Source organism: Bombyx mori, chromosome 11 (genome assembly GCF_030269925.1).
Source record: "Bombyx mori chromosome 11, ASM3026992v2".
Classification (NCBI taxonomy): Eukaryota; Metazoa; Arthropoda; class Insecta; order Lepidoptera; family Bombycidae; genus Bombyx; species Bombyx mori.
In genome coordinates this window covers 13,630,270-13,655,070 of record NC_085117.1, presented here as the reverse complement: position 1 = coordinate 13,655,070, position 24,801 = coordinate 13,630,270, and the positions used below count along the sequence as shown (strand labels likewise).

The 24,801-nt window shown below is 38.0% G+C and overlaps 4 protein-coding genes across 11 annotated transcripts in view; 1 reads left to right on the top strand and 3 right to left on the bottom strand.

Annotated features, from left to right (window-relative positions):
* The window catches only part of LOC101736246 (ADP-ribosylation factor-like protein 4C), an 80,343-nt gene extending 63,303 nt beyond the window's left edge, over positions 1-17,040 (top strand). For 3 of the 8 annotated variants that reach the window (XM_062671221.1, XM_062671222.1, XM_038014044.2), the window contains 3 exons: positions 793-843; positions 11,564-11,638; positions 14,846-17,040. In XM_062671221.1, coding sequence (XP_062527205.1) covers positions 14,914-15,543 — 630 coding nt within the window. In that variant the 5' untranslated portion in view covers positions 793-843; positions 11,564-11,638; positions 14,846-14,913 and the 3' untranslated portion in view covers positions 15,544-17,040. Of the gene's footprint in view, positions 1-792; positions 5,795-11,563; positions 11,639-14,845 lie in introns of those variants that run through there. The other 5 variants (XM_062671219.1, XM_062671220.1, XM_062671218.1 and 2 more) reach the window with 2 other exon arrangements.
* Positions 16,414-18,798, bottom strand: LOC101736111 (uncharacterized). Its single transcript, XM_004932909.4, has one exon. The coding sequence runs from the start codon at positions 18,796-18,798 to the stop codon at positions 17,077-17,079; it is 1,722 nt and encodes a 573-aa protein (XP_004932966.2). The 3' UTR covers positions 16,414-17,076.
* A 53-nt stretch (positions 18,799-18,851) lies between these two features.
* Positions 18,852-20,883, bottom strand: LOC101735979 (uncharacterized). The gene has a single exon (XM_004932908.2). The coding sequence runs from the start codon at positions 20,744-20,746 to the stop codon at positions 18,977-18,979; it is 1,770 nt and encodes a 589-aa protein (XP_004932965.1). The 5' UTR covers positions 20,747-20,883; the 3' UTR covers positions 18,852-18,976.
* A 1,399-nt stretch (positions 20,884-22,282) lies between these two features.
* Positions 22,283-24,462, bottom strand: LOC134199622 (cilia- and flagella-associated protein 100-like). The gene is made up of 2 exons (XM_062670872.1): positions 23,617-24,462; positions 22,283-22,696 (listed from the first exon to the last, which is right to left on the bottom strand). Exons 1-2 carry the CDS (start codon positions 24,460-24,462, stop codon positions 22,283-22,285), a joined length of 1,260 nt encoding a protein of 419 aa, XP_062526856.1.
* Between the last annotated feature and the right edge of the window lie 339 nt (positions 24,463-24,801).

Here is a 24,801-nt window from a genome sequence, read left to right as displayed (position 1 = left end):
TTGATTTTTTTTTTTTGAGTTTTTTTTTGGTCTTGTTGTAAACTGCAAGTAACATGTCGGTATCCTACATTCGCGGGAAGGTGACTAGTGAGCTCCGATGGTTCGCATCAGCTCATGCTTTGATTGACAGAACAGATAGGGATGCGGCATTGCTCGATAGGGCGTCTCAGGTGCACGAACGGTTGGAGGTAGTGTACGATCGGTTGTCTGACCTCGTTGCTTTGGGGTCCGAAGTGGAGAAGGAGGTGATCCATGCCATCGGTCTTGACGTGGACCAGTGTCAGGAGTACGCTGATGCCATTCTGCAACGGGTGGCCGATATTAAGAAGCAGTCGTCATCCGGTGGTAATGGAGGTTCGGGAACTACGTCAGGCGTCATATCACGCCTCCCCTCCATCGACCTGCCGATCTTCCACGGTGATCTGAACGAGTGGGTCGGCTTTATAAATTTGTTTGACAGCCTGGTCCATGGTCGGTCGGACTTGACTGCCTCTTATAAGATGGCTCAGCTTCGGGGTGCTCTGCGAGGTGAACCTGGTGAATTGGTGGCACACTTGCCTATCACCAACGACAATTATGCGGTCGCACGCCAGATCCTTTTCGACCGATATCAAAATCAACGACGGTTGGTAGACGCTCAGCTGGCCAGGCTGTTTGCGATACCCAAACTTTCTCGGGCGTCCGATATCAGAACCGAGGTACTGAATCCAGTTACGGTGGCTACTAAGGCCTTGGGCAATTTGGGTCTACCAGTAGACCAATGGTCATATCTGCTCTTTTATATTGTTGCAGGTAGGCTGCCGGTTGAGGTGCTCACTCGCTTCGAGCAGCAGGACAACGCAGGTAGGGACGAACTGCCTACCCTGGCCAATCTGCTGGCATTTTTAGAAGCCGAAAGTCGCAGACACGAGATTATGCCACCACCCTCCTCCTCTGGGTCGCGTGTGCCGGCTTCCGGCCACGCCGTTTCGGTTGCTCAGAGGGGAGGGGGAGGGGATAAGAGGGGGCCGTCTCAACGACTGACTGCGCTCATGGCAGCGGTGGGAGGCCCACGGTGTGCCTTCTGTCATGAGAGCGGGCACGACGTAGCCACCTGTCCGAGGTTCCGGTCGACGCGCATCAGGGGTAGACGCAACATCGTTGCCCAGCGGCGATGGTGCTTTTTTTGTTTTGGGCCGCACACGGCGAGCGTCTGTCCACAGCCACAATTGTGCCCTAATTGCGACGGTCGGCACCATGCCCTCCTGTGTCTGGAGTCTGCCGCCACTCCGAGGTCATCCGGATGCAGTCATCCAGCCTCGCCGACCGGTGAGCGCACCGGTCGTAGCCCTCGCCAATTCGGCGGCGTGGACCCTCGGGAAGAGGCTTCGCAGGGAGGCGTCGGGTTGGGTACTGCGGGTGGGTGCCAGCGGATGCCCACTAGCTACGCCGGGGTGGCCACGTTGTCCCCCCGTGCGGGGCCGTGTTCGCCTGCTGGATCGAGTAGCCCTGCTCACTCGTCTCCCCTTCCCTCAGAAGTACGGTTTTCCCCTCCGCTGAGGGAGCGGCCGACGCTGGAGCGACTCCCTCCAGTGTTTGGCCCGTTTGGCCATCGTACACGGAGGTATATGAGGCGGGACGGGAAACGAGGGCCTTATGTGGGAGCGTGGGATCCGCTGGCACGCTACGACCTTCCGTCGCGCGCCGACCGGGATAGCGGGGACCCGGGCCCCCGCTAGGAAATTGCCGCTCACTGCAGTGTTGCCCCAGCCCCAGAAGCTGTTTTACTTCCTACCGCTTCTGTTCGGGTGTTGGATTCGGATGGCAACACTGTGTTTGCTCGAGCTCTGTTGGATTCCGGCGCACAGGGCAGTATTATGTCGAGCAACCTTGCAGTACGGTTGGGCAATCCTATTTACAAGTCTTCTTATTCTATTCGTGGAGTGGGCAATGTTAGAATTTCGGACGTGATCGGTCACACTTCATTTATTTTCTCATCGAATCCCAACCCTCGCTTACAGTTTAGAGTCTCAGCTTTGGTGATGCCTGAGGTGATAGGTCGTCACCCTCCGGTGAAGGTAAACAGTTACATACGGTCATTGACTTCAGACTTACGGCTAGCGGACCCCAAGTTTGACACCCCGGGGCCAGTAGACGTACTACTTGGGGCGGATGTACTAGGGAAGCTGCTCCTGACTGGGAAGCGCGTTCTTCATGCGGAGGGTTTGGTTGCAATGGACACAAAATTAGGGCATGTATTGTTGGGTCCTGCGTTCCGGCCGGTCGCTGCGAGGAAATCGGACAATTTTCTGGTCGGGTCTACGCTTTCGGAAGTAGTCCAACGGTTTTGGGAACTAGAAGAACCTCCTACAGCTTATCGAGTTAACCCGGATGAGGAGGAATGTGAGCTGTTTTACCAGAATAATACGGGTCGTCTCTATTCGGGCCGGTTCTTGTTAAGACTTCCTTTTCGGGCGAATCGCCCACTGCTAGGCAGTTCGAGGAAGGCAGCAGAGACTAGACTTTTGTCAATGGAGAGACGCATGAGGCGCGACGCGGTGTTCCGGCAGAAATATATAGAGTTTATGCGGGAGTATGAATCCTTAGGTCACATGTCGGTTTCCAAGGTAGATTGGAGTGCTACAGAGCACTGTTTCCTGCCTCATCATGCGGTTTTGAAAACTCCTAACGGGAAAATTAGGGTCGTGTTTGACGGTTCGGTCACGACCTCCTCCGGCGTCTCGTTAAATCAGTGTCTCCATTCGGGTCCAAAGCTGAACCGGGACATTTCAGACATACTGACGAGCTTCCGCCGGCACCAGATCGTTTTCGTGGCAGACATCCGTATGATGTTCAGGCAAACGGTGATTCATCCGGAGGATAGGCGGTATCAACTCATTCTCTGGCGTGAAAGCTCAGATGAGCCCATAAAAATTTATGAACTGAACAGGAACACTTACGGGTTGCGGTCGAGTCCATATTTGGCGGTTCGTTCTTTGCGGGAGCTGGCAGTGAGGGAACGGTTGCACTACCCTCGTGCTGCGGACATTTTGGAACGGGACCTATATGTCGATGACGTATGTACGGGCGCCGACAGTGTCGAAGAGGCCTTATCACGCAAGGATGAACTGATCCGCCTTTTGAGCAGGGGCGGGTACGAGTTGAGAAAATGGCTGTCTAACTGTCCTGAGTTGTTGACTGGTTTGCCAACGGAGTTTCAACAGGATCCCCATCTTTTCGAGAATGTCGATAACCCTAACATGCTGTCGGTCCTAGGGATTCAATATCGTCCGATTCAAGACGAATTTACCTATCGGGTGGAGTTGGAAAATCCAAAGGTATGGTCTAAGCGAACGGTGCTTTCCACAATTGCTCGAACCTTCGATCCAAACGGTTGGATCGCTCCTGTCACTTTTCTCTTAAAGTGCTTCATGCAGCGACTGTGGTCTGCTAACCTGTCATGGGACGAGGGGATTGCTGGTGACCTATTGAAGGATTGGTTGAACTTTTTCTCGTCTCTCCCTGATATTAACCACGTGTCAATACCTCGGAAGCTGGTTCCTGCGGGCAAATACAAGGCGTCTCTCCACGGGTTTTCGGATGCCTCGGAACGCGGATTCGCAGCTGCGGTATACTTGCGAACGGTTTCTTCAACTGGAAGGGTTGATATACGGTTGGTGTTAGCTAAGAGTAAGGTCGCTCCGCTTCGGACACGCATGACGATTCCGAAGCTCGAGTTGTCTGGTGCCGCTCTGTTGACTAGGTTGTTAAACCATACAGCTACTAGTTTACGGTCGGTTATTGATTTAGAAAACACTGTCTATGCTTGGACAGACAGCCAGATAGTGTTGTGCTGGTTGAAGGCTTCGGTTCATACACTTGAAGTTTTCGTGGCCAACCGTGTCTCCCAGATTCAAGGTTCTGAGGTCCCTCTAACATGGAGACACGTGCCTGGTGAGCTCAATCCGGCGGACTGCGCTTCTCGGGGATGCTTAGCATCGGAAATAGTTGATCATCAGTTATGGTGGGGTCCCCAGTGGCTCACCAAGAAAGCTTCTCAGTGGCCTCCCTCTCGCATAGAAGTTCCTCCAGGTCTCGTGGCTGCACCGGCGCAGTTCGAGGATCGAGGAGTGATTCAGGGGTTGGATTTGGATCTGCTCATCAACCGTTATAGCTCCTTGGACAAGCTGGTTAAGGTTACCGCCTGGATTTTGAGGTTTATTCGGAATTGTCGTTTGTCGGTGTCTCAACGCAATATGACACCTGTTGTGTGTCCCATCGAGCGGAAGAAGGCGCTGCTGAAATTAATTGAAGTTGTGCAAGCCACCAGCTTTCATTCAGAATTGAAGGCGCTAAGGACTAAGCGCCCTAAGCTTCGTGGAGCTATCGCTCGTCTTAGCCCCTTTGTAGACGGCCAGGGGCTGATTCGAGTGGGAGGTAGATTAAGTAACTCCAATTTACCTTATTCGGCGCGCCATCCTCTTTTACTTCCCAAGAAGAGCCAGTTAGTTGACCTGTTGGTGATGGATCGCCACATCGCAAATTCGCATTCCGGTTGCAATGCGCTGTTGGCATCCCTCCAGAGGGAATTTTGGATTCTGTCAGGGCGTCGTACGGTTCGGAGCGTCCTTTTCCGGTGTTTACCCTGTTATCGGCTTAAGGCGTCTACGATGCAGCCTCAGATGGGAGATCTGCCTCCAGACAGAGTGAAGAAGATGAGGCCGTTTTCTGGAGTTGGTACGGACTTCGCTGGGCCTTTCATGATCAAGGCTTCACGTTTGCGGAATGTTAGGTTAATTAAGGCTTATCTGTGCGTTTTTGTCTGCCTTTCAACCAAAGCTGTACATCTTGAAGTTGTTGCCGACCTTACAATTGAAGCCTTTATTGCGAGCTTGGATAGATTTGTGTCCCGTCGAGGCTTACCCGAATTGATACGCTCCGATAACGGAACGAATTTTGTAGGTGCGGACCGTTACTTGCGGGATGTAGTAAATTTCTTGAACAATAACCAGGTGGATATTGAAACGGCCCTCTCTCGTCGCGGTATTCGGTGGACCTTCAGTCCTCCAGGATGCCCCCACTGGGGTGGAATTTTCGAGGCAGTAGTAAAATCGGCTAAGACTCACTTGATGCGCGTGATAGGGCAAACCTCGCTCACCTTTGAGGAGTTAACTACGGTATTTTGTAAAATTGAAGCGGTACTTAATTCGCGGCCGTTGTGCCCGCTCAGTTCAGACCCGAATGACTTGGAGTCGTTAACTCCAGGCCATTTCTTGATAGGACAGCCACTCAATGCGTTGCCGGAGTATCCCCTCTCGGATATCAAGCCTGGACGGTTGAGGCGATACCAGATGTTGCAGCAGATGTCCCAAGATTTTTGGAAACGTTGGTCCCTTGAGTATTTACATCTGCTCCAGCAGCGCTTTAAGTGGACGGATAGAACCAGTCCCCCTCACGTCGGTGACCTTGTGTTGGTTAAGGATGCTAACCTGCCGCCACTGCGTTGGCGTAGGGGGCGCATTGTTAATCTGTTTCCCGGTAAGGATGGGACCCCTCGGTCTGCAGAGGTTCTGGTCGGGGACTCGGTTCTCAAACGAGCGGTCACAACGTTGTCCCGGCTGCCAGTTGATTAGGGACAGGTAGGGGACCTGTCCGGGCGGGTGACTGTTCGAAACCAATCCGTTAGTTTTTGAATTCTTACCACGGCAACACGGGTCGCGATTTGACGGTGCCGTCGCGATTTGACATCTGTCACTTTGTCTTGCTTCTCGAACGGGACGGTACCTGTGTATTGACGGTCTACGCTAAATTATTGTATCATCGCTAATCCTTATCCATTCCTGCCCTATACCCTTCTCCCTAAGTGATACGGCGTGAGAAGACGAAGGCATCGGTTCCGGTGAGTGATTGCATGATATTTTGTTAAAATAGTACATACGGCGCCGCGAATCGCGGCACATGTTCGACGCGCACCTCGTGCTGGTTTCCGTAGCCCTAGGCTGCCACGAGGTCGCTGGGTTCGAATCGAACAATAATATATCACTTTAGTTATTGTTAGTGTGAGACCACCTGGGACTAGAGGTGGGGGTAGCTTGCACTTTGCATTCTAATGAATATGGGCTCCGGCAATCACTTAACATCCATATAAGCAGCTGTGATAATGTTTACGGGCTCCCTTACTGCCTGACAGATATAAAAAAATTTATAGAAAATTGAATGGGAGGCGAGAAAGTGTGCTCATCTGCGCCTTTTAAAAATTCAACACTCATTTTCTGTTACAATTCTTGTTTAGTTTTTCTTTCAATGAAAATATGTATGTAATAGAAGAGTCTGCCGAAGGAACTATGATTAATGTCATCATATTGTAAAATGTATAATACTGACATTTATTGCTCCGTAGTCAGAGAGCTTGACCTAAATCTGGCCTTTGATGTTTCGCACAAGTAATTCAATAAACGCCTACAGAGAGTTCTTTCAGACATTTTATTTTTGTCTTTATGACCTATATGATACTTTGAGAGGTACTTTCTTTTCGATGTGGACCTTTTTTTTCATTTTTTTTTTATCCTGAAAGGGATCGACATTTTGTATAATAAAAATCTTAGGTCACAGAATCTAATTTTCCTGAGATGATTTGATTTTTTTTTTTTCATTATCGTGCCAGACTTAATGTCTTCGTTCAAAACATTCAAGCCAAATATATAAAACTATACGAAGTAGTGAAATAAGTAGAATTCATGTGTTTAGTAACATATATAAATTAGTGGTGTTATTCGCAATAGCATTTATTAATAAGTCTTTAAAATTCATCGTTTTTCCTTAGTCCTCAAACAACAACTACGTCTTCAATTAATGCATGTGAAGTACAGTAATCTCGCGGGCGTGATAAACACGCGTATCCCACGCTACTTATATCAATATAATCATGAAGATTAGCATACAATCCATATGTCGCCTCCTTCAAATGGAGCAAAACGGTTTCTTCCTGTCTCCGGGACCCAACTTCATGCAATTATTCACTCGGCTGGCTTGTTTATTCCACGTTGTTAATAACTCATTACAAGAGCTGCCTACACATTGTTACAAGTAACCATAAAATAAATCTAAATTTTTTGATTTTTGAAAGATTTTTTGGACCGATTTCGTATTTTTGAGAGTATATAAGTGGTGGTAGGACCTCTTGTCAATCCGCACGGGTAGGCAGTAATGCGTTTCGGTTTGAAGGGTGGGGCAGCCGTTGTAACTATACTGAGCCCTTAGAACTATATCTCAAGGCGGGTGGCGCATTTACGTTGTAGATGTCTATGGGCTCTAGTAACTTTAACACCTTTAGCTCCTTAACACCTGATGGGCTGTGAGCTCGTCCACGCAGCTAAGCAATAAAAAATAAAAAAAATCTGAAGCACATAACAATTCGTTCAACATGTTAGAACTAATTTTCATGGAATATACTTTTTGGTGTTTGGAAATTCGTAAATTCGTAAATTGAAAAACTTACAAAAAAATATTTACGCTATAATTAATGCAGTTTACCATTAAACACTTCAAAATAAATGCAACAACTTCAGCAGTCAACAGAATTTAATGATCTAATTTCTAAGCGTCACGTACATAAATAAATAAGTAAACAGAATTCATTTTATTATTATGACCTTCTTCGAATCAACGCAAACCGCAGATTGAATTACTCAATGAACCTTAAATAGAATAATCCCATCCCTGTGTTATTGAATATACCTAGTCCAGATTGATCGCTTAATATATAATTGATTTAATTTCTTCTTCAATAATTAACTCGTGTTACCTGGTAATGAGATGTGGTTCTAAAATAGCACCACCTTATCTCTTACTGTGTAGTAAAGGAGGAATACGGAATTCACTGAAGAATGGACAGCAATGCTCTCTCAGTATTATACCATTTACTGATTGATGGTAGAAGACTGTTCGGATAGGTACTATCCTTTCGCCTATTTCTGCAGCGAAGCCATCATAATTTGGAGGATGGGACAGCCAATTATACAATGCAATTGAGACGTTAACCTTATGTATCAAGGTGGATGGCGGCATCCGCGTTGTGATGATGCCTATAAGTTCTGATAAATACTTTAGACGAAGTGGACCTTGGACTCGTTGATCCACACTAAAAACAATAAAATCCAGTGACATCCTTGACATTTTAAACTTTAATGAGTTTTCAAATTTAAATTTACAATTTCGTTCCACTAATTCCATTTTCGTGCATTTTGTAGGACAGTTAATTTTCACGTTCGGCGCATAAAATCCCATTACGAATCACACGAAACAAACTTGTTTTTGTCCAACTCCAAACTCCACATTGTCATATAGTCGCTGCTATGTTATGCAAATGTTCTGGAGCACAACAATAAACTCTTTCAATGATAACGCACGAGAAAGTTATACGGCTTTCTTAACAAACCAAGAAGTTCTAGATTCGGATGCAGTAAATATCACAATGTTTTTTTTTGCTTTTTTTTTTTAATAATGATCGTCTCTGATTAGGAAAGGGTCAAGGGACACTATCAAAATAAATAACGAAAGAATAAATCTCGTTAATTTTCTGCTAGAAGAAAGAACCTTGACAATGGATCTTAATGAAATCAGCGTTGAAAAATCGTTGTTTTTTAGCGGCGTGAGTCACGCGACAGCGCTATCCACCGTACCAACGTCGAGACGTCCCCAAACTAATTCAACATCTAATCTAACATTACTACAGTTCCACCGCATCGCTTATTCGAACCATGAAACCAAATATTTTCCTTAATACATTCATATGATTTCACGTCAGGAAATTATTCAATACCGGGAATATAAGTATTTATTGATTAGTCTTAAGAATATAATTATCCTTCATTCATAATTGAATGTTGTTGAAAAGAAATAAAGAGAATAAAAACTGATAATACAGTTATAGGACATATTAATGTCCACCAACAGCAAAATGGAAATGTATCATTAGCAGGCTATATTACCTAATACTAATTCCCTGATATTTGGTACACATAATAATATCTTTATCACTTTAAGCTAACAAGCGTCCTTGAATTAACCACCGCTTAAACACCCTACCACGCTTATAGCTTGCCAATTTAATATAATTTAATAACCTGGCCAAGGATATTCAAGAGCAGTTATAGCATTTTTACATCCACCAATTCTTATTAAGGTAAAAATCTAAATATTATAAATGCACCTTTTTGACGTACTTACAAGCAAGTTGTACCTTTTTTAATTTAAATAATCGCACAAAATACAATTGTGTAAATTCTTCTATTACAAATTTAGAAATTATATTTTATAGAGAATGCACTTTGATGGTTTTTCAATATAATACCCATTATCGGTAGGCGTCATCTGCACTGTAACATATTACATGTTTTCGACAAAGACTTTTCTTTAGTACCTTTACATAGAGATTCTTTCGGAAGATGGTACTTAGAACCTTCACTTCTAAAATACATTGAGCAGTTGCATTCGTTATGTTACTAATTCGCTCGCTTCCGCGGTTTTGCGGGAAGCGGAAATCCTTAACAGACATATAAGCCTTCTTCCAAAACCTTCAAAAAGATACAAATAAACGTTTGTTTTACGAAGCGAATTTAAAAAACCGGCTTAGATGTACATATGTTATTTCCTGGTAATTAAAAGTTAACCTTAATGAAAATTTCAGTTTATCTATATATTAATACGTGAAGGAAAAACTTTGTATACCTTTTTACGAAAATTGCGCGGACGGAGGAGTATGAAATTTCCCACACTTATAGAGAATATAGAGAAGGAGTGCACAATGCTAATATTTTTTTAAAACAATGCATGAAAGATACATTAAATCGATAAAGAAAAAATTACACACACTACCATGTATTTGACACACACACGCATGCATACTATTTGTTTATTGTCAAACTTTTCTTATTGCATCAAGTCTGGTCAAATTGAGAATAGATTAAATATTGTTTGTCTTTGTTAATAATATTTTTTTATCTATAGTGTAGTCTTGGCAAAATTTGTGATTATAGAAGTATAATAGTCTTTGAAAATAGAATCATAATAGTGTACAAACTTTGAATTTCAATTAATTATAGTCGAATTTCGACTACCGGGCGACCACTAGTTAAATGAAATACTTAAAGGCGAAGGTTCACCACATCGCTTTTTCGCATTAAAAGTGTAAAATTTCCAAAAACATTCGAAATTGAGTTAATATGCGTAAACATTTGGTAACACCAGTATTTTTCTCATAAATACTGTCAAAAGAGCGTAGTTTAGGTTTAGTTTTTTTTTAAATGTTTACCTATGTTTTGACGACTATTAACAAAATTAATACATAACTTTATCTTACTTTAAAAGACTTACTTACTTTAATATTTAAAATATGACATGTTAAACCTTTGAAACACTCTCCTGTGAAATTAGTAAGTTATGATATTATACAGTTTTAATGCTAGAAGACGACGTTATGTTTTAGCTTAATCTAATCAAAAAGCGTAACAACAATTATTTTTCAATATCACGATGAAAGCATCTAAGCACATAATATAAAGGCACCTATAATGGATTCATCGGCAGGATAATGTAGGGAGTATCCGTCTCCCCGCTTCGCCAACTCTAGATTCCTCTCTTTTGATTACTTACTACTCGTATGGACACGAAAGAAACGGAAATTGCCATCCGCCGCGATCTACACAAAGCGGTGTTTACCTCAATGAAAAACTCAGCTGTTACACGGAACCAAGATTACCTTGTAGATAATTTTAGGTTCCATTACTGCGACTACTTTGAATCTCAAGATTTGAGTATTTAGAAATGTTATCTATACTAATATTATAAAGAGGAAAGATTTGTTTGTTTGTTTGTATTGAATAGGCTCCGAAACTACTGAACTGATTTGAAAAATTCTTTCACTGTTTGGAAGCTACATTATTCCCGAGTGACATAGGCTATCATATTTTTGAAAAAAATTAGGGATCTTTACTAAAGCTTTAATAATGTAACCCAATATATAAAAAATTACCTAAAATATTCTTTACATAGCATGCCCCGCAAAAACGATTGATGATGGAATAAAATAATGTACTACGATTTTGTAGAACACATCATTATTTAGAAAAAGTGTCGCGACAGCATATGTCTAACTATTATAGTTATGCAATAATTGTTCTTTTATTTAAAACAATAAAACAACGACAAATATCATTGAAATTTTTGTTAAAGACCCGAGCGGAGCCGGAGCGGGCCGCTTGTTCTCTTATATTTCGACGCTTATCAATTAAAATAATTTAAATAAAAACTCCAATATGTTAACCGCATCGCTTCAGCGTCGTACATTTAAAAATATTAAAAAATATTTTTTCTTCATTCGTAATGGAACTAGCCTAGATTCAAACCCAATAGCTCAAAATTTATTGTAATTTAATTAAATTGTACTCTACATTATACAAGTATACGCCCTAAGTACCCAAAAGCAAAAAACTATTCTCGATAACTAATGTATGATACTTTTTTTTTAACTCTGCACAAAAATGCTAAGACAAAATATTGTAAATGATATCTTTTTTTTTTCCAGGTATTTTGACACAAAAACTTTGAGACTGAGCAGCGGGGCTAGGGGCATCTACGACACATTTGCTTCATTTTACTCGTAAGTACTTAATATTGCTTCTTTCCCTAAGTTGTACTCATATTAGGCAGAAAGCTACAGACATTTTATTAGGAAAAACGCTCGATAGAACGAAAGTTGACATCTTCCAATAGCATTAAATGGTATCTACTAAAAATATTAAATGTTACTACAAAAAAAACTTTGTTCACTTTTAAAATTGGGCACATCAATTTTGAACATTATTGTAAAGAAGTCTTAAAGTCTGCTTTAGAGAAAATCGAAATAATTAAAATGCGGAATACAAACGATACTAATCGTAGAGATCGGTCTTTAAATCGATACTGCCCTGTGACGCTACTAGGCCGGCGGTAGGTAACAATTAAAGATATGGGTGGATGAAGGGGTACCATTTTTAAGATTTTTTATTTTTAACATTAAATGAATTATAACCATATTAGACCTTAAAACTCGTAATATTATTAGATAATAATTATTAAGTTAAAATTATAGGTAATTATTACAATATTACATGTGATTTAATTAAATGACTTGATAATAATTATCTATTGAACGCAATAGCATTTCGTTATAATGAACGGGATTGTAGTAGTACTGCGTCTTAAACCGTGAAATAAATAAAAAATACAATTTCTAGAAAATATGCCAACGCTACTGCGAATTTTATGAGATACTCCATTCGGATAATTTCAATGCCATTCAAATCGTTTAACAGTACAAAATATGTTCGAATCAACTGTTTATTAAAAAAAATACTAGACGCCGGGGTGTATGTTTACATTGGTTTGCCGTACTTCAATTTTTTTAAATAATTCCATTATTATTTTCTTCCAATTAACAATCAATCAAACATGTGTACGTGACTTCGTGGAACGAATGAGATCTGCTCCGGTACCGTTTAAAATCGTCGCCACGGGCTGGTACAATATTTTTTTCTAAGAAAGTAATTAAGGTTTACATTAGTCGCATCGAATCGTAAAGTTTATCAAGATTCGTGATTTAACAATTTCTGTTTGATTCTGTTTGTTTTTTTTTATTGCTTAGATGGGTGGACGAGCTCACAGCCCGCCTGTTGTTAAGTGGTTACTGAAGCCCATAGACATCTACAACGTAAATGCGCCATTTGAGATATAAGTTCTAAGGTCTCAGTATAGTTACTTAGATGTTCTGTTTGAAGCCTGAAGAAGTATCTAGTACAAATTTATCCGTCCGTCAATATAGTATTGTGGAAGTCACGACGCATACGGATGGTCGTGCTGCATACCAGGTTGGCTAGCGGAACATCCGATGTAACTGGACCGCACGTTCTATTAAAAGTGCAAATTAAAATTGATTGGATTGAATACTGCTAGTTTAGATATATCGTAGTATAGATTAAAGAAATGCGGGTTTTTCTAAAACTAATTTACAAAATACTCTGCTTCATCGTTTAAGTTTTGGCACAACAAATTTTATAAATTCCTTCGAAGATTACTTGCAGTTTAACCACTCAAATCTCCACGTTACTTGAGGTTCGACTGAGGATTATGAGATTGTGGAAATTCCTAAAATACGAATAAGTTGTCTGACCTTCAATTTTACTAAAGGTTTTATGTAAATCAAATTTTGAAGCGGCTTTAAATGCTCTAACATAACTAGTTGATCGAAAATTTATGCACATAAACATGTTATTATTGAATTGTATCGTGTCAGTGACTAGAGGTAAGGTGGGGCTCACCGCAAATGGAGAAAGTAAAGGGCCCGCTTTGGTTTATTGGTGCTTTCTCTCGGCTTTAGTGACCCTAAGACGGGTTCATGCTTTACTAAATATTTAACAAGATTAGTTGGAAAGTAATGGCAGGTCAAGATTGGGTAAAATTATTTCCAGAGAATTAAATATTACGATTACAAACTTTATTTCCTTCCATTCTCAGTTTATGATTTCTATTTCTCTATGTATTTTTTTTATAAATCTGATATAATGAAACGGATACTCTTTGTAGATTTGTGGTTTGTATTAATTGCGATAATTGAAATTTTCTACTTACTATAAGGGTTTCATAGTCCAGGTCATGTAAATTCGACAAATTATCGTCTTTTATTAGACATACCAACGCTAGACACAACAAAATGTGGTCGAAAACCATTAGTTTTTATAAATCACCGCTCCATTTTGAATAAGTCAAACGAATATAAATTTATATTCATCGCATTTGAAAACCATTTCTACAATGAAAAGTAGGTTTACAATTTTCTAATAAACCGTTACGTATCAATGTAGTGCAATAAGGTGAAATAGTGACCCAGTTAAACAGTGAGGTCCTTCTATCAATACCTATATTTTTATATTGCGCTGGGTCCGATAAAAAACAAAAGTTGATTTACTAGTTTTACAAGATAAGCGGGTCGCTGTGGATCGCTTGCGATTCGATCGACCTCGCGTATTTAAAAAATAAAAGTAACGACGACCTACAGATTTGACAGGTTTTATATTAATATTTTGTTAATAATTTTGATCGCTTGATTTCAATTGAAACTAAGAAATGAAAATAACCCCGACACGGAGTGGGCGTACCGGCATCCCACTACCTGAACTATAATCTCCCTACCTAACTGGGCAGGGATGTTCTCTGTATTGGCTGGTTGTTTGTAAGATGGACTGAACTGGAAGAACTGAGTGGGTTGCTTGCAATGGCGGAGATTCTGCGGCGAAACAGAGAGAAATTCAAATTAAGGGTTCTGCTATGATTTTATGACTAGAATTGTCGAATCTCATAACTAGGCAGAGAACAACGGAAGTCTTATTATCTCTTGTGATACATCTGTCCGTATCTCACATGCTATGATGAACTTGTTAAAATGAAAAGCGAACAAAAAGACAAATGTTTATCACTTGCATCCTCTGAGTGACAACTTCTCATAAAATTACAACACTATCCTTAATAGAAACAACTTTAAATGGGTAGAAGTCCTAACTATATATCTCGAACTACTAGATTGTGTATTTAGTACTGTTACTATAAATAGTTGAGCGAATATTATCTTGCCAGACAAATGACGCAAACGTTACATTCGTCCTGAAATAGAACAGAATAGGTGTTACAGACTGCCGTTATAATCTTGTATATCAAACAATATATGTAGAATAGGGATTTCTGTTTTCTTTCATTCACATCTTAATGCTCTGTTTCACAGTCTTTTCATACGTTCCATTATTCCCAATCCTACATATATATTTTTCTTTTTCAGGTAGAACACCCGTTCGTGATGATGAGATTATACGACAGTGTAAGATAGAAGCCGTATAGCCACGCAGTATGGGTGCGAATATGGGCAAAAACTCGAGCCTACTTGACGCGTTGCCTACCGCTCAGGGCACGCTCCACGTCGTCATGTTGGGCCTCGACTCAGCAGGGAAAACTACTGCACTATACAGACTCAAATTTGATCAATACTTAAACACCGTCCCCACTATTGGATTTAACTGCGAAAAGGTTAAAGGAACCATTGGAAAATCGAAGGGTGTGAACTTTCTAGTTTGGGATGTTGGCGGCCAGGAAAAACTAAGACCTCTTTGGAAATCGTACACACGTTGTACTGATGGTATAATTTTCGTATTAGACTCAGTCGACGTCGAACGAATGGAGGAAGCAAAAATGGAACTAATACGAACGGCAAAATCGCCAGATAATGCATGCGTGCCAATTCTAGTGTTAGCCAACAAACAGGATTTACCTGGGGCGAAAGAGCCTCGTGACCTCGAAAAGTTGCTTGGCCTGCATGAGCTGGTTTCTTCTCCACATGGCTCACGTGACGCACATGCGTGGCACGTTCAGCCAGCTTGTGCCATTACAGGGGAAGGCTTACACGAAGGTCTGGAAGTGCTTTACGAAATGATACTCAAGAGACGAAAACTGGCAAAGCTACAGAAAAAGCGCGTCAAATAAACTCTGACTAGGTTGTTAACTATTACAACTAACGTGTATTAAGATTTTAGCAGTAAAATAACTGCAAAGTATTATCGATACTCAGAATGGATGATCTTGTATCGTCCAAAGTTAAACACCAAATATTGTTTTACTGTAGATATAAAAAAACATCTTATGAATTGTTCCATCATGGAGTTGCTCAACTATATTGAACATTGTTTTGTGAAACGAATTCTGTAAAATTAAGTTAAATATTAACTACTAGTCATTTTCGTTTGAAAATAACTAGGTGGAAACTAGTGGGCTTATTTTAAACACTTTATTTGTATTGACTAAAAATTGATAGTACTAATACTATTCATGCTTAGCTTTTTAGGCAAAAAACACTACTAAAATATGCTTATTTTCAATTATCGGCTCATTCACGACTAACGATGGGACCACAACTCTCGTTTAGTTATTCGGAAAATAAAACAGTTGCCGACTTAATATTGCTTTTTTGGGGATTATTAAAGATAAACCAAAATGAATTGACTTAAAATACTTTGGACAACTATTATTCAACTAAAATGCTATTCGAATCCTACAATTTTAGATCATATAATCATTTCTTTAACAGTCTCACTGTAATAGGTACCATATCATTTAAATGTTTAAGCGACATTTGTTTGTGTGCTAAAAAATCGTATACTGTTTCAAAGAAGAAAACGGACTTCTGCTTCGCTGTTTTTAAGATAAAGTTCTTGTACATTCTGTAAATATGTTCATTGTCTTCGTTTTTCGTCAGAGTCTGGGTATTTTTCTTGCGCAGATATTTCTTAGTACATTATTAGTACATTATGAACTTAGTTATATACATATATAAAAATTTTAAAAGAAAGACAAACGGAACATTTGTACGACATTTTTTATTTATTTCCTGGCATTAAAAACGATAAGTACAGATACGAATTAATGACAATTAAGAACGAGCATTGCCTGAAATCCTAAGATGACGTCACAACGCAACGTCCATATTATACTCGATAAATTATTCAAACTTATTTTAAATTATACTCAATATTGCTTGAAATTTTTTTAGAAGGATTTTTTTCTTTATTTAAGGAATACAGTTTGATATGGTCTTCAATTATTAAATTGAAGACTTAATACCGAAATGAATCGATTGATGATAATGTTTTGTATTAAGTATTTATTTATATACTCCTAGAGAAATAAAATTAGTGATTAAGTAAGTGTAAACACTATGTAATTATCAATGGATTATGCTTTTATCCTTTTATGTTATTCGTCCTGTAAATATGTAAATTCCAGTAGATATTCGTCAGTATCAGTACCACGAAACCAAACATTTTATGTGTAGTATTTGTAAATTTTGTTGTTAGAGCATTTATTTTAATTAAATAAATGTTATAATGGAATTATGTATTATATATTTATTACATTGTGTTTTATGAGTATACTTAGACGTTTTTCAAATCGACCCCGTAAATAAAATGTTTTCAATAAATGTGATTATGTGTTTGTTTATTTCGTGCCTACAATACCTCTTCAGTCTTTAGAAAAACTAAGGCTCTTCAAGTAAACAGCAGGGTCCTCATGTTCTGTCCAATCAGTGAATAGACATAAATACTCGCGTTCGGCTTCGGTTAACGAGCGACGATTAAGTTCCGCTACTGATTTTATCTTTTCAGATCTCTTCTTTGTTTTTTCGTTTCTAAAAACTATAGGGAGTAACGACAATTTATTTTTACTATCGTATTTTGGTTCGAAGGCGCGCGTCAAATGTTTTTGTAATCGATTAAAAATTTGTAACTCTTGATTCGCTTCGTACGCTCTCTGCAACTTTTTCTTTTCTACCTCTTCACATCTCTGAATGGCATTTCTTATTGTAACATTACGAATGACATCTATCCGACTGCAATAGTTAAAATAACTATTCTCCAATGTTTTAGCAATTGTAATCATTTCTAAATTCAAGGGTCTTTCAGAGTAAACCTTTTCATAGCAAAAATCAAGACAAGACTTCAACTTTAGGACATGGAAGGCACCAACGTCGTCATAAAACGATTCATTCAAAACCTTAAAGAATTTCATTTCTAATTGCGAACACCGTTCTTCGTTGAAAAGTAGAAGACTATTAAATTTTTCTATAGTCGAAGCAACAGAATCTGTATCCTGCTTCATCAATTGTTTTAATTCAATGATGCGTTCCTGCAGAAGCTTTATGAATGGTTGTAGTTGAAAAATATAATTGAATATATGTAGTTGCCTTTTCTTTATATCATCAAATATATTCATCAAGTCACCTGCTTGACTAAAATACAAAACCGGTTTCGTATAATTGTTATAACAATTATTTCTGATTTTTTCGTAAATGGTGTCAAAGTTATCTTTTTCATTGGACATACCGAAATCAAAACCTTTTGTTTCAATATCGACAGATCGTGCAAATTGACGATTTTCCAACCGCCAAGTAGGAGAGGACAGATAATACAAAAATCTTCCGTATTTCAATTGAAGACCGTACATATACTCCAGATTTAACAATGTTGACATCATAGTGAAATTTTCCATTGCTGAATTTTGTAATTCTTGTACTTTTTCATTTACTTTTCTCGCAATTTCATCGCACTGACTTAAATAAGCCATGGATTTTTGGTAATCTTTAGCAATGAAAGTATCAAAGTTCTTAACTACATCTTTGTACTTTTTCAAAGCTAACTCGTACGTTTTAACTTCGTTTCTATGATTTACTTCAATATTAAAAATACTATCTTTCCTAAAACTAATATCTTGTTTAAGCCTTGATTGGTCGTTTAGCATATATTTGAGAGACTTGTAATGATGCGTGTATTTACAGATTCTTTCGTGTTTTATATTCGTGAAATAATCTTTATCGAAATCTGTAACAGTTCGGATCTCGTTTGATGGACTGTGCACATAACACCGTTTCTTCAAGTCGATGCTCAAATTTTTATACTTTTCAAAAATGTTTGAGTTAAAATTTTCACGGCGTTTTTCGTGTTCTTGCTTCTTTAAATAATACTTGTAAGGTAATAATATATCTGTTCTTTTTAAATGTGCTGCACTTAATGGTTGAATTTCTGGTAAAGCACATTTCCTCGACATAGAATTTGAGTGCTTTAAACTTACATATTTTTTTTGCATGTTCTTCTTCTCTCTTTTCAGACTCCTTTCAAATAGTTTCACAAAGATTTTTCTTGACTTTGGTATTTCAATTCTAACAGAATGCTGACTTTTAGTACTCATCACGATTCAATTACTATCGTGCAATTTGTTAATGTAAAATATAAAATAGCAAATAATAGAAACCATCTCGATTTATTAGTCACGTCATACAAAATATTCTACAGTTTATATATTTATATAAGATTTATAAAAGAGATATAAACAAAATATTTTTATTAAAAACATATTCTAATAGATATCAAGGGAAAACGGAAGAACGAGGTACCCATTCTAAGGCCGGCTTAATAAATTTGTAATATTCAGCTAAATATGGGGCTGGATTCAAACCTTCACACCATTCCGTAAAAAACAGTAAACCCTCTTTTTCTTCAGGTGACAACTTGTATTTTTTCTTTTTATTACATTCCCCGGTTTCCAGTTGGTATTTTTTCTTTTCAGCGATCAATAACGCTAACCTAGTCTTTTTATCCAAAAACTTTTTGAGAACCGGTCTGGTGTATTTACGCGGTTCTAAAAATGCTTTGTTCATAGCACTTTTCATTTCCCAAAAAGACCTTAATTCTCTTTGAGCTTTATACGCATTTTTCATAATCTTCAAATCTTGACTGAAAAAGTCACTACGGGCCGTATTCACTATTTTAAAATCTAAGGAGTCCAGGCGTAAATTGTAATCTTCATACATTACTTCTAAAATCTTCATGGGATCATGTAGACTCTGATGGCCTTCCTCGCATTTACCAAATATTTCTTCGTAAACATACTCAACACAAATTTTAAGTTTTAGTGTACTAGGACTGGCGACGTTTTCGAAAAAAGTTTCATTTAATATTCGAAAAAACTTGTCTTGTAAGTAGGTTTCGTTATACCTTTCCCTTTCGATTTCCTTATTAATGCTATCGATGTAGAACTGAAAATAATCTAATTCCTGTTTAGTAGCTTGTTTTAATTGCTTCATACGTTCTTGTAACAATCGATTAGGGGCATCGGTTTTTGATAACTGTGTCAAATATTCTCTACTTTGTATCTCCATTGTTCTAAACAAGTACTTTAATTCCTCGGGTTTTTTAAAGTACAATGTTGCTGGCTGTGGATTACTAAGTTCATTTTTAGCAAATTCAATCATTTTATCAATATCCAGCGATTCAACTAAATCGTTATCAGTAACGAATATTCCAGACTCAAACTGTATCGACTGTATTTTACCTCTCAAATTTTCATCGTTTTGTTGCCGCCATGAGATCGGGGCGATAAAAATTAAGAAACTTCTGTAAACTTTTAAGACACTTCGAATAGCGTCTAATTTAAATAGAACGTTACTCAATATTGTCAGTGAGGATATGTAAGCAAGAAACTCTGAGTTTTTTGATAGCAAATCACTGTAAACTTTCTCAGCTTTGGATACTTTGTTGCAAGCATTTTTATAATCTTCAGTCAAAAACTTTTCAAAGTTCTTAATGTGCTCTTTCAATTTTTCTACTATACGCTCGTACTGTACAGTTTCTTCCACAGCATTTTCTTGTATTTTCATGACCAAGTCACGTCGATATCCTATTTGTTGTCGATTCATAGCATAAGCCCGAATATTATTGACGTAGACTTTAATATCGTCTAAGCATCGCGTAGGACGACCTTCAATAACTTTGTAGAACTCAGGATGTATCTCAACTACAGCTCTAACATCATCGAGGGGTTCGGGTACGAAGAGTCTTCTTGATATATCTCTGGATGCTGCTATTTTCAAATTATCTTTAAAACGCACCGGCAATTTCAGTCTATGCAGATCATTTAATTTTTCTTTCCGCTCACTATATTTTATATATGACAATAGTTTTTCTGAACGCGGCACTCTGAAGGGCCGACTACGGTCAGGCCTTTCTTTGACTTCATTAAGGGCATGTTTTCTATTAGCAAAGTAATATTGCGTATTGGGTACGTACCGTCTTCTGAATATAACATCCAAATTTTTAACGGGTACCATTGGTTTTCGTTCTTTTTCCAAGCAAGACATGTTTTATTACGAAAACAAGTTTTGATATAACAAAATTGAGTACAAAGATTATTAAAAAATAAACACGTAAGCTAACAAAAACTGTGTAGATCCATATTCAGTTCACAAAATCGATTTAACATTGACAGGTGACATTAAATTCTTCTTTGTTTATACAAGAATTAAAAAGTATTCGCGTTTCTTCTTCCCGGATATGGACACAACGTTCGTGGTCAACGTGATGCTAAACCATACCCTTTGTACTACTAACTCATATTACGAGATCACTGTGCTTAGTGCGAGTTTTTTAACGTTCTCGATAGCGTAAAAGTTAGCTCATATTATTATTTGTATGGAATGGGATTGTTTGCGTACGTTTGCCGTTAGAGGCGCTGTTCCAAGGTCATACAAAATTGGGTTAACTTTTACGCTATCGAGAACGTTAAGAAACTCGCACTAAGCACACTGTTTTTAGCAGTCACGTAACATAATATTTGTTTTACGTGCAAACAAAAACAGTCTTTTAATCAAACCTATAAAATGTTGTCTAAAAGAACATACTTCACCTAGAGTTCGAAGGATTTCCTAATGTCGATTTATACACAGTTTGGCCAGTTACCAAAACAAAAATAAATATTAGCACATTTGAAATGAAAACCTCGATTTCAAATAAATATTGAATATTTCTATAGACATGTATATTAAAGTAATAATCTGAAAAAACCATGTTCGAGAGTAAAGATTTATGATTATAGCACCCTAAGTCGTGTTGCGCAGATTACTTAAAACTTGCAGCAAGCTTAAGAGAGTCGCACTAGTCTCGACTTAACCGACCGTTTAGAAATAAATTTGGCATATAGTTGTTTTGATTTTAAGATCCTAATTCGCAAAGGACGGTCATAAAAATAAATTAACAATTTTTTTTTTAGTTTTAATTAAGCGGCATGACCAGGCTTATACTCAAAGTCCAACAATAAATTTATAATGAGTAGGTACATCTTCGGTATGATTTGTCTTTGTGGTGGTTTATCACATTACAAGAATGGTTTTGCAGCAAGATTCATCATCGGGCCATAAAACTGAAACCACACAGGCGTGGCTAAAAAGGAAACTTTCTGGTTTTTTTTATATCGTTTTATGGTTAGACGAGCTCATCGCCCACCTGGTATTAAGTGGTAACCGGAGCCCATAGACATCTAAAACGTAAATGCCGCCACCCACCTCGAGACATGAGTTTTATGGTGTCAGTTTTAACAGTAAAACGTATTTCTGTTTCACGGCAGAAATAGCTAAGGTGGTGGTAATATACCCGTGCGGACTCACAAGATATCCTGCCACCATAATTCTACTATACTTTATGATATATTTTAGGTACGGCATGCTCTAAATACCATAAGTTGGAGGGGCGAATTTTCCCATGGAAATGGGGGTATTACCAAGTTAATTTTTAAACCAACATGCACAAAAAAACAATATATTATTGTACTGACGATGTATAGAGTCAGCACTAATGTATAGAGTTAAAGTTAAATTCGCGTGTCTTAATAGTATCACGATTTAATTAGAATTATTGTTTCTAGACGGTTCGTAAGACGACTTGAGTCGTTTGCTAAGCTTGTCGACATCCTTCAATAACTTAGCTGCGTGTTTTGCCTGTTTCAATTCTTCAACTCCGTTCTCATATGTTTCTTTTTCTATCCGTTTAATAACATCTAGATCAAATGTCGAAATATCCAACATCAAATTATCATATTCTCTCTCCAATGCTAAGGTCATGTCCAATGAGGTGAGTTTAGTATCATTCGGTGCAATAAGACGTTCGTAAGCAAATTCAACATAATTATATAACTGTAGCACTGTCTCAGATGTAATTAGATGCCTTAATCTTTCCTCCAATATTTTGTAAAAAGCTTCTTTTACTTCAATCTCTCGCAATTCATTTTTTCTGATTAAGTTTTCCATTTCATTAATCTGTATAAATTAATAAATTGTAAATGAATTATATACACAAACATTCAACACAAAAATCTACTGGCAACAGGGCGTTCGTAAATTCCACAGTCCACCTATAAGCTAATATTCATTTTTAATCTATGCAAATCTATAAATCTGTGTGAAATCTATAAAAATACTATTAAATTTTTTCGCAATACATTTTTAGAATAAATAGCCGTTATTTTCAATATTCTCGTGAAATAAGAAATATTGCTGGCATTGTGATCGTCGTAACAGAAAGTTTATTAGTATAGTTTAGTAGTAAGTTTATTAGTATATAGTTACAGTAGTAGAACACCAGGTGGATCCCGAGATCGTATACCGGGTACGCCATTGAAATCAACAAATTATTTATAATGCTTTAAAAGTATATTTTAAGTCTTCTAAAGGATCAGAAGTACTGGTATCGAGCGATGCGTCTGTGTTGGTGTTCAAACACCCCTAACATGTACCAATTAATTTGTCTAATAAGATATGTATTTTACTTAACATTACTGGTGGTAGGACCTCTTGTGAATCCGCACGGGTAGGTACCACCACCCCGCCTATTTCTGCCGTGAAGCAGCAATGCGTTTCGATTTGAAGGGTGGGGTAGCCGTTGTAACTATACTGAGACCTTAGAACTTATATCTCAAGCTGGGTGGCGCATTTACGTTGTAGATGTCTATGCGCTCCAGTGAACACTTAACACCAGGTGGGCTGTGAGCTCGTCTACCCATCTAAGCAATATAAATACAAACAAAAAAGATGTTCACGAAAGACTTCGACGATGAAGGAATAACATCGTGTTATAAAAATTAATCCTTTAAAAAAATAAAAATGCGTATGAACCTCAACCATCAATCATCATCACGGTTCACCAGTCTAAGCAATACAAAAAATCTAGATAAACTTACCTTTTGCTCAATATAATCTAATTCTTGTCGAAGTAAATGTTTTAATAAGTCTAAAGCTTTTAAAAATTTATTCTTCTGAGAATTCAGTTCTTCAGTAACTAATAAATAATTTAAATTTTGTTTCTCCAACATATAAAATACACTGAGCAACTGTTCAGGATTTTCAAAATACAGTTGCGGAGGAGGTAGCTTAGTCAATATTTTTTTAACAGCATTCACATTTATTTTTTGAAATATGTCCGTGTCTAAGAAAAATATTTCTGAGTGCTTAGTATCTATTACAACATTGTGATTTTCTTGCCAAAGAATCGGAGAAGCTTTGTTGAGAAAATTTTGGAAGGATAACAAAATTAATAGACTCTCGTCTGTATACTGTAGCTTAGACTTCAGTGATGCCATCTCATAATTCATCTTCTTATATTCTTCTGTTTGATTTACCAACTCTCTTGATAGACCGTCTGATTTCTTCATCACTGTGATTGTTTTGTTGTTGTCATCAGCTAAAAATTTATCAAAACTATTCTGGTACTCTTCAAAATGTTTGGTTGCTGTTTCATAAACGATTCTTTCCATTCCAATTTCTCTTTCGACTCTCATAACCTCATCTACAATAAAGCCATGAAGTGTTTTTTTCAAAGCAACATTTTTTATGTTTTGCTTGTACATATTAATACAAGTATTAGGTCTAACAGGCCTTCCTTCAACCAAGGAGTAGAACAAAGGATCAATGTTTATGTTTGTTTTGATTTCATTAGAACCCATTGCTTCAATAGGCGGCAGCTTAATACCGAAAACGGTCTTCATAGTTTCCTTTCTAGGTTTTTTCTTGTATTTCACTCTATACATGACTGCAGTGGATTTTCTATTCCTCTATTACACCACTTTGAACATAACTCGAAGCGTAAATCAATATTACCATAGCAACTACCGATTAGCTAACCCATTATGTTTATTAATAAGAACTAAAAAGAATCAGTAGTTAAATATATTAGTAAAATCCGTTATCAAACATTTTGATATTCAGTAGCTGTTTCTGCGATTTTTTTATATAGGTATTATAAATCACTATGTTATTCACTAAATAAATTTTTGTATGTTTATGCCAACATCGCACATATTGAAGGAAACATTCAACAAAATTATAACAATAAAAAAAAAACAAGAGACGTACCTTAAATTAAGAAA

Bases quoted from the DNA above. Each gene is read 5' to 3' on its own strand.
- LOC134199622 (XM_062670872.1), bottom strand. From the start codon at position 24,462: ATGTATAGAGTGAAATACAAGAAAAAACCTAGAAAGGAAACTATGAAG. The intron at 22,697-23,616 runs GTAAGTTTATCT...TAATTTATACAG, and splicing joins TAGATTATATTGAGCAAAAG to ATTAATGAAATGGAAAACTT.
- LOC101736111 (XM_004932909.4), bottom strand. From the start codon at position 18,798: ATGAGTACTAAAAGTCAGCATTCTGTTAGAATTGAAATACCAAAGTCA.
- LOC101735979 (XM_004932908.2), bottom strand. From the start codon at position 20,746: ATGTCTTGCTTGGAAAAAGAACGAAAACCAATGGTACCCGTTAAAAAT.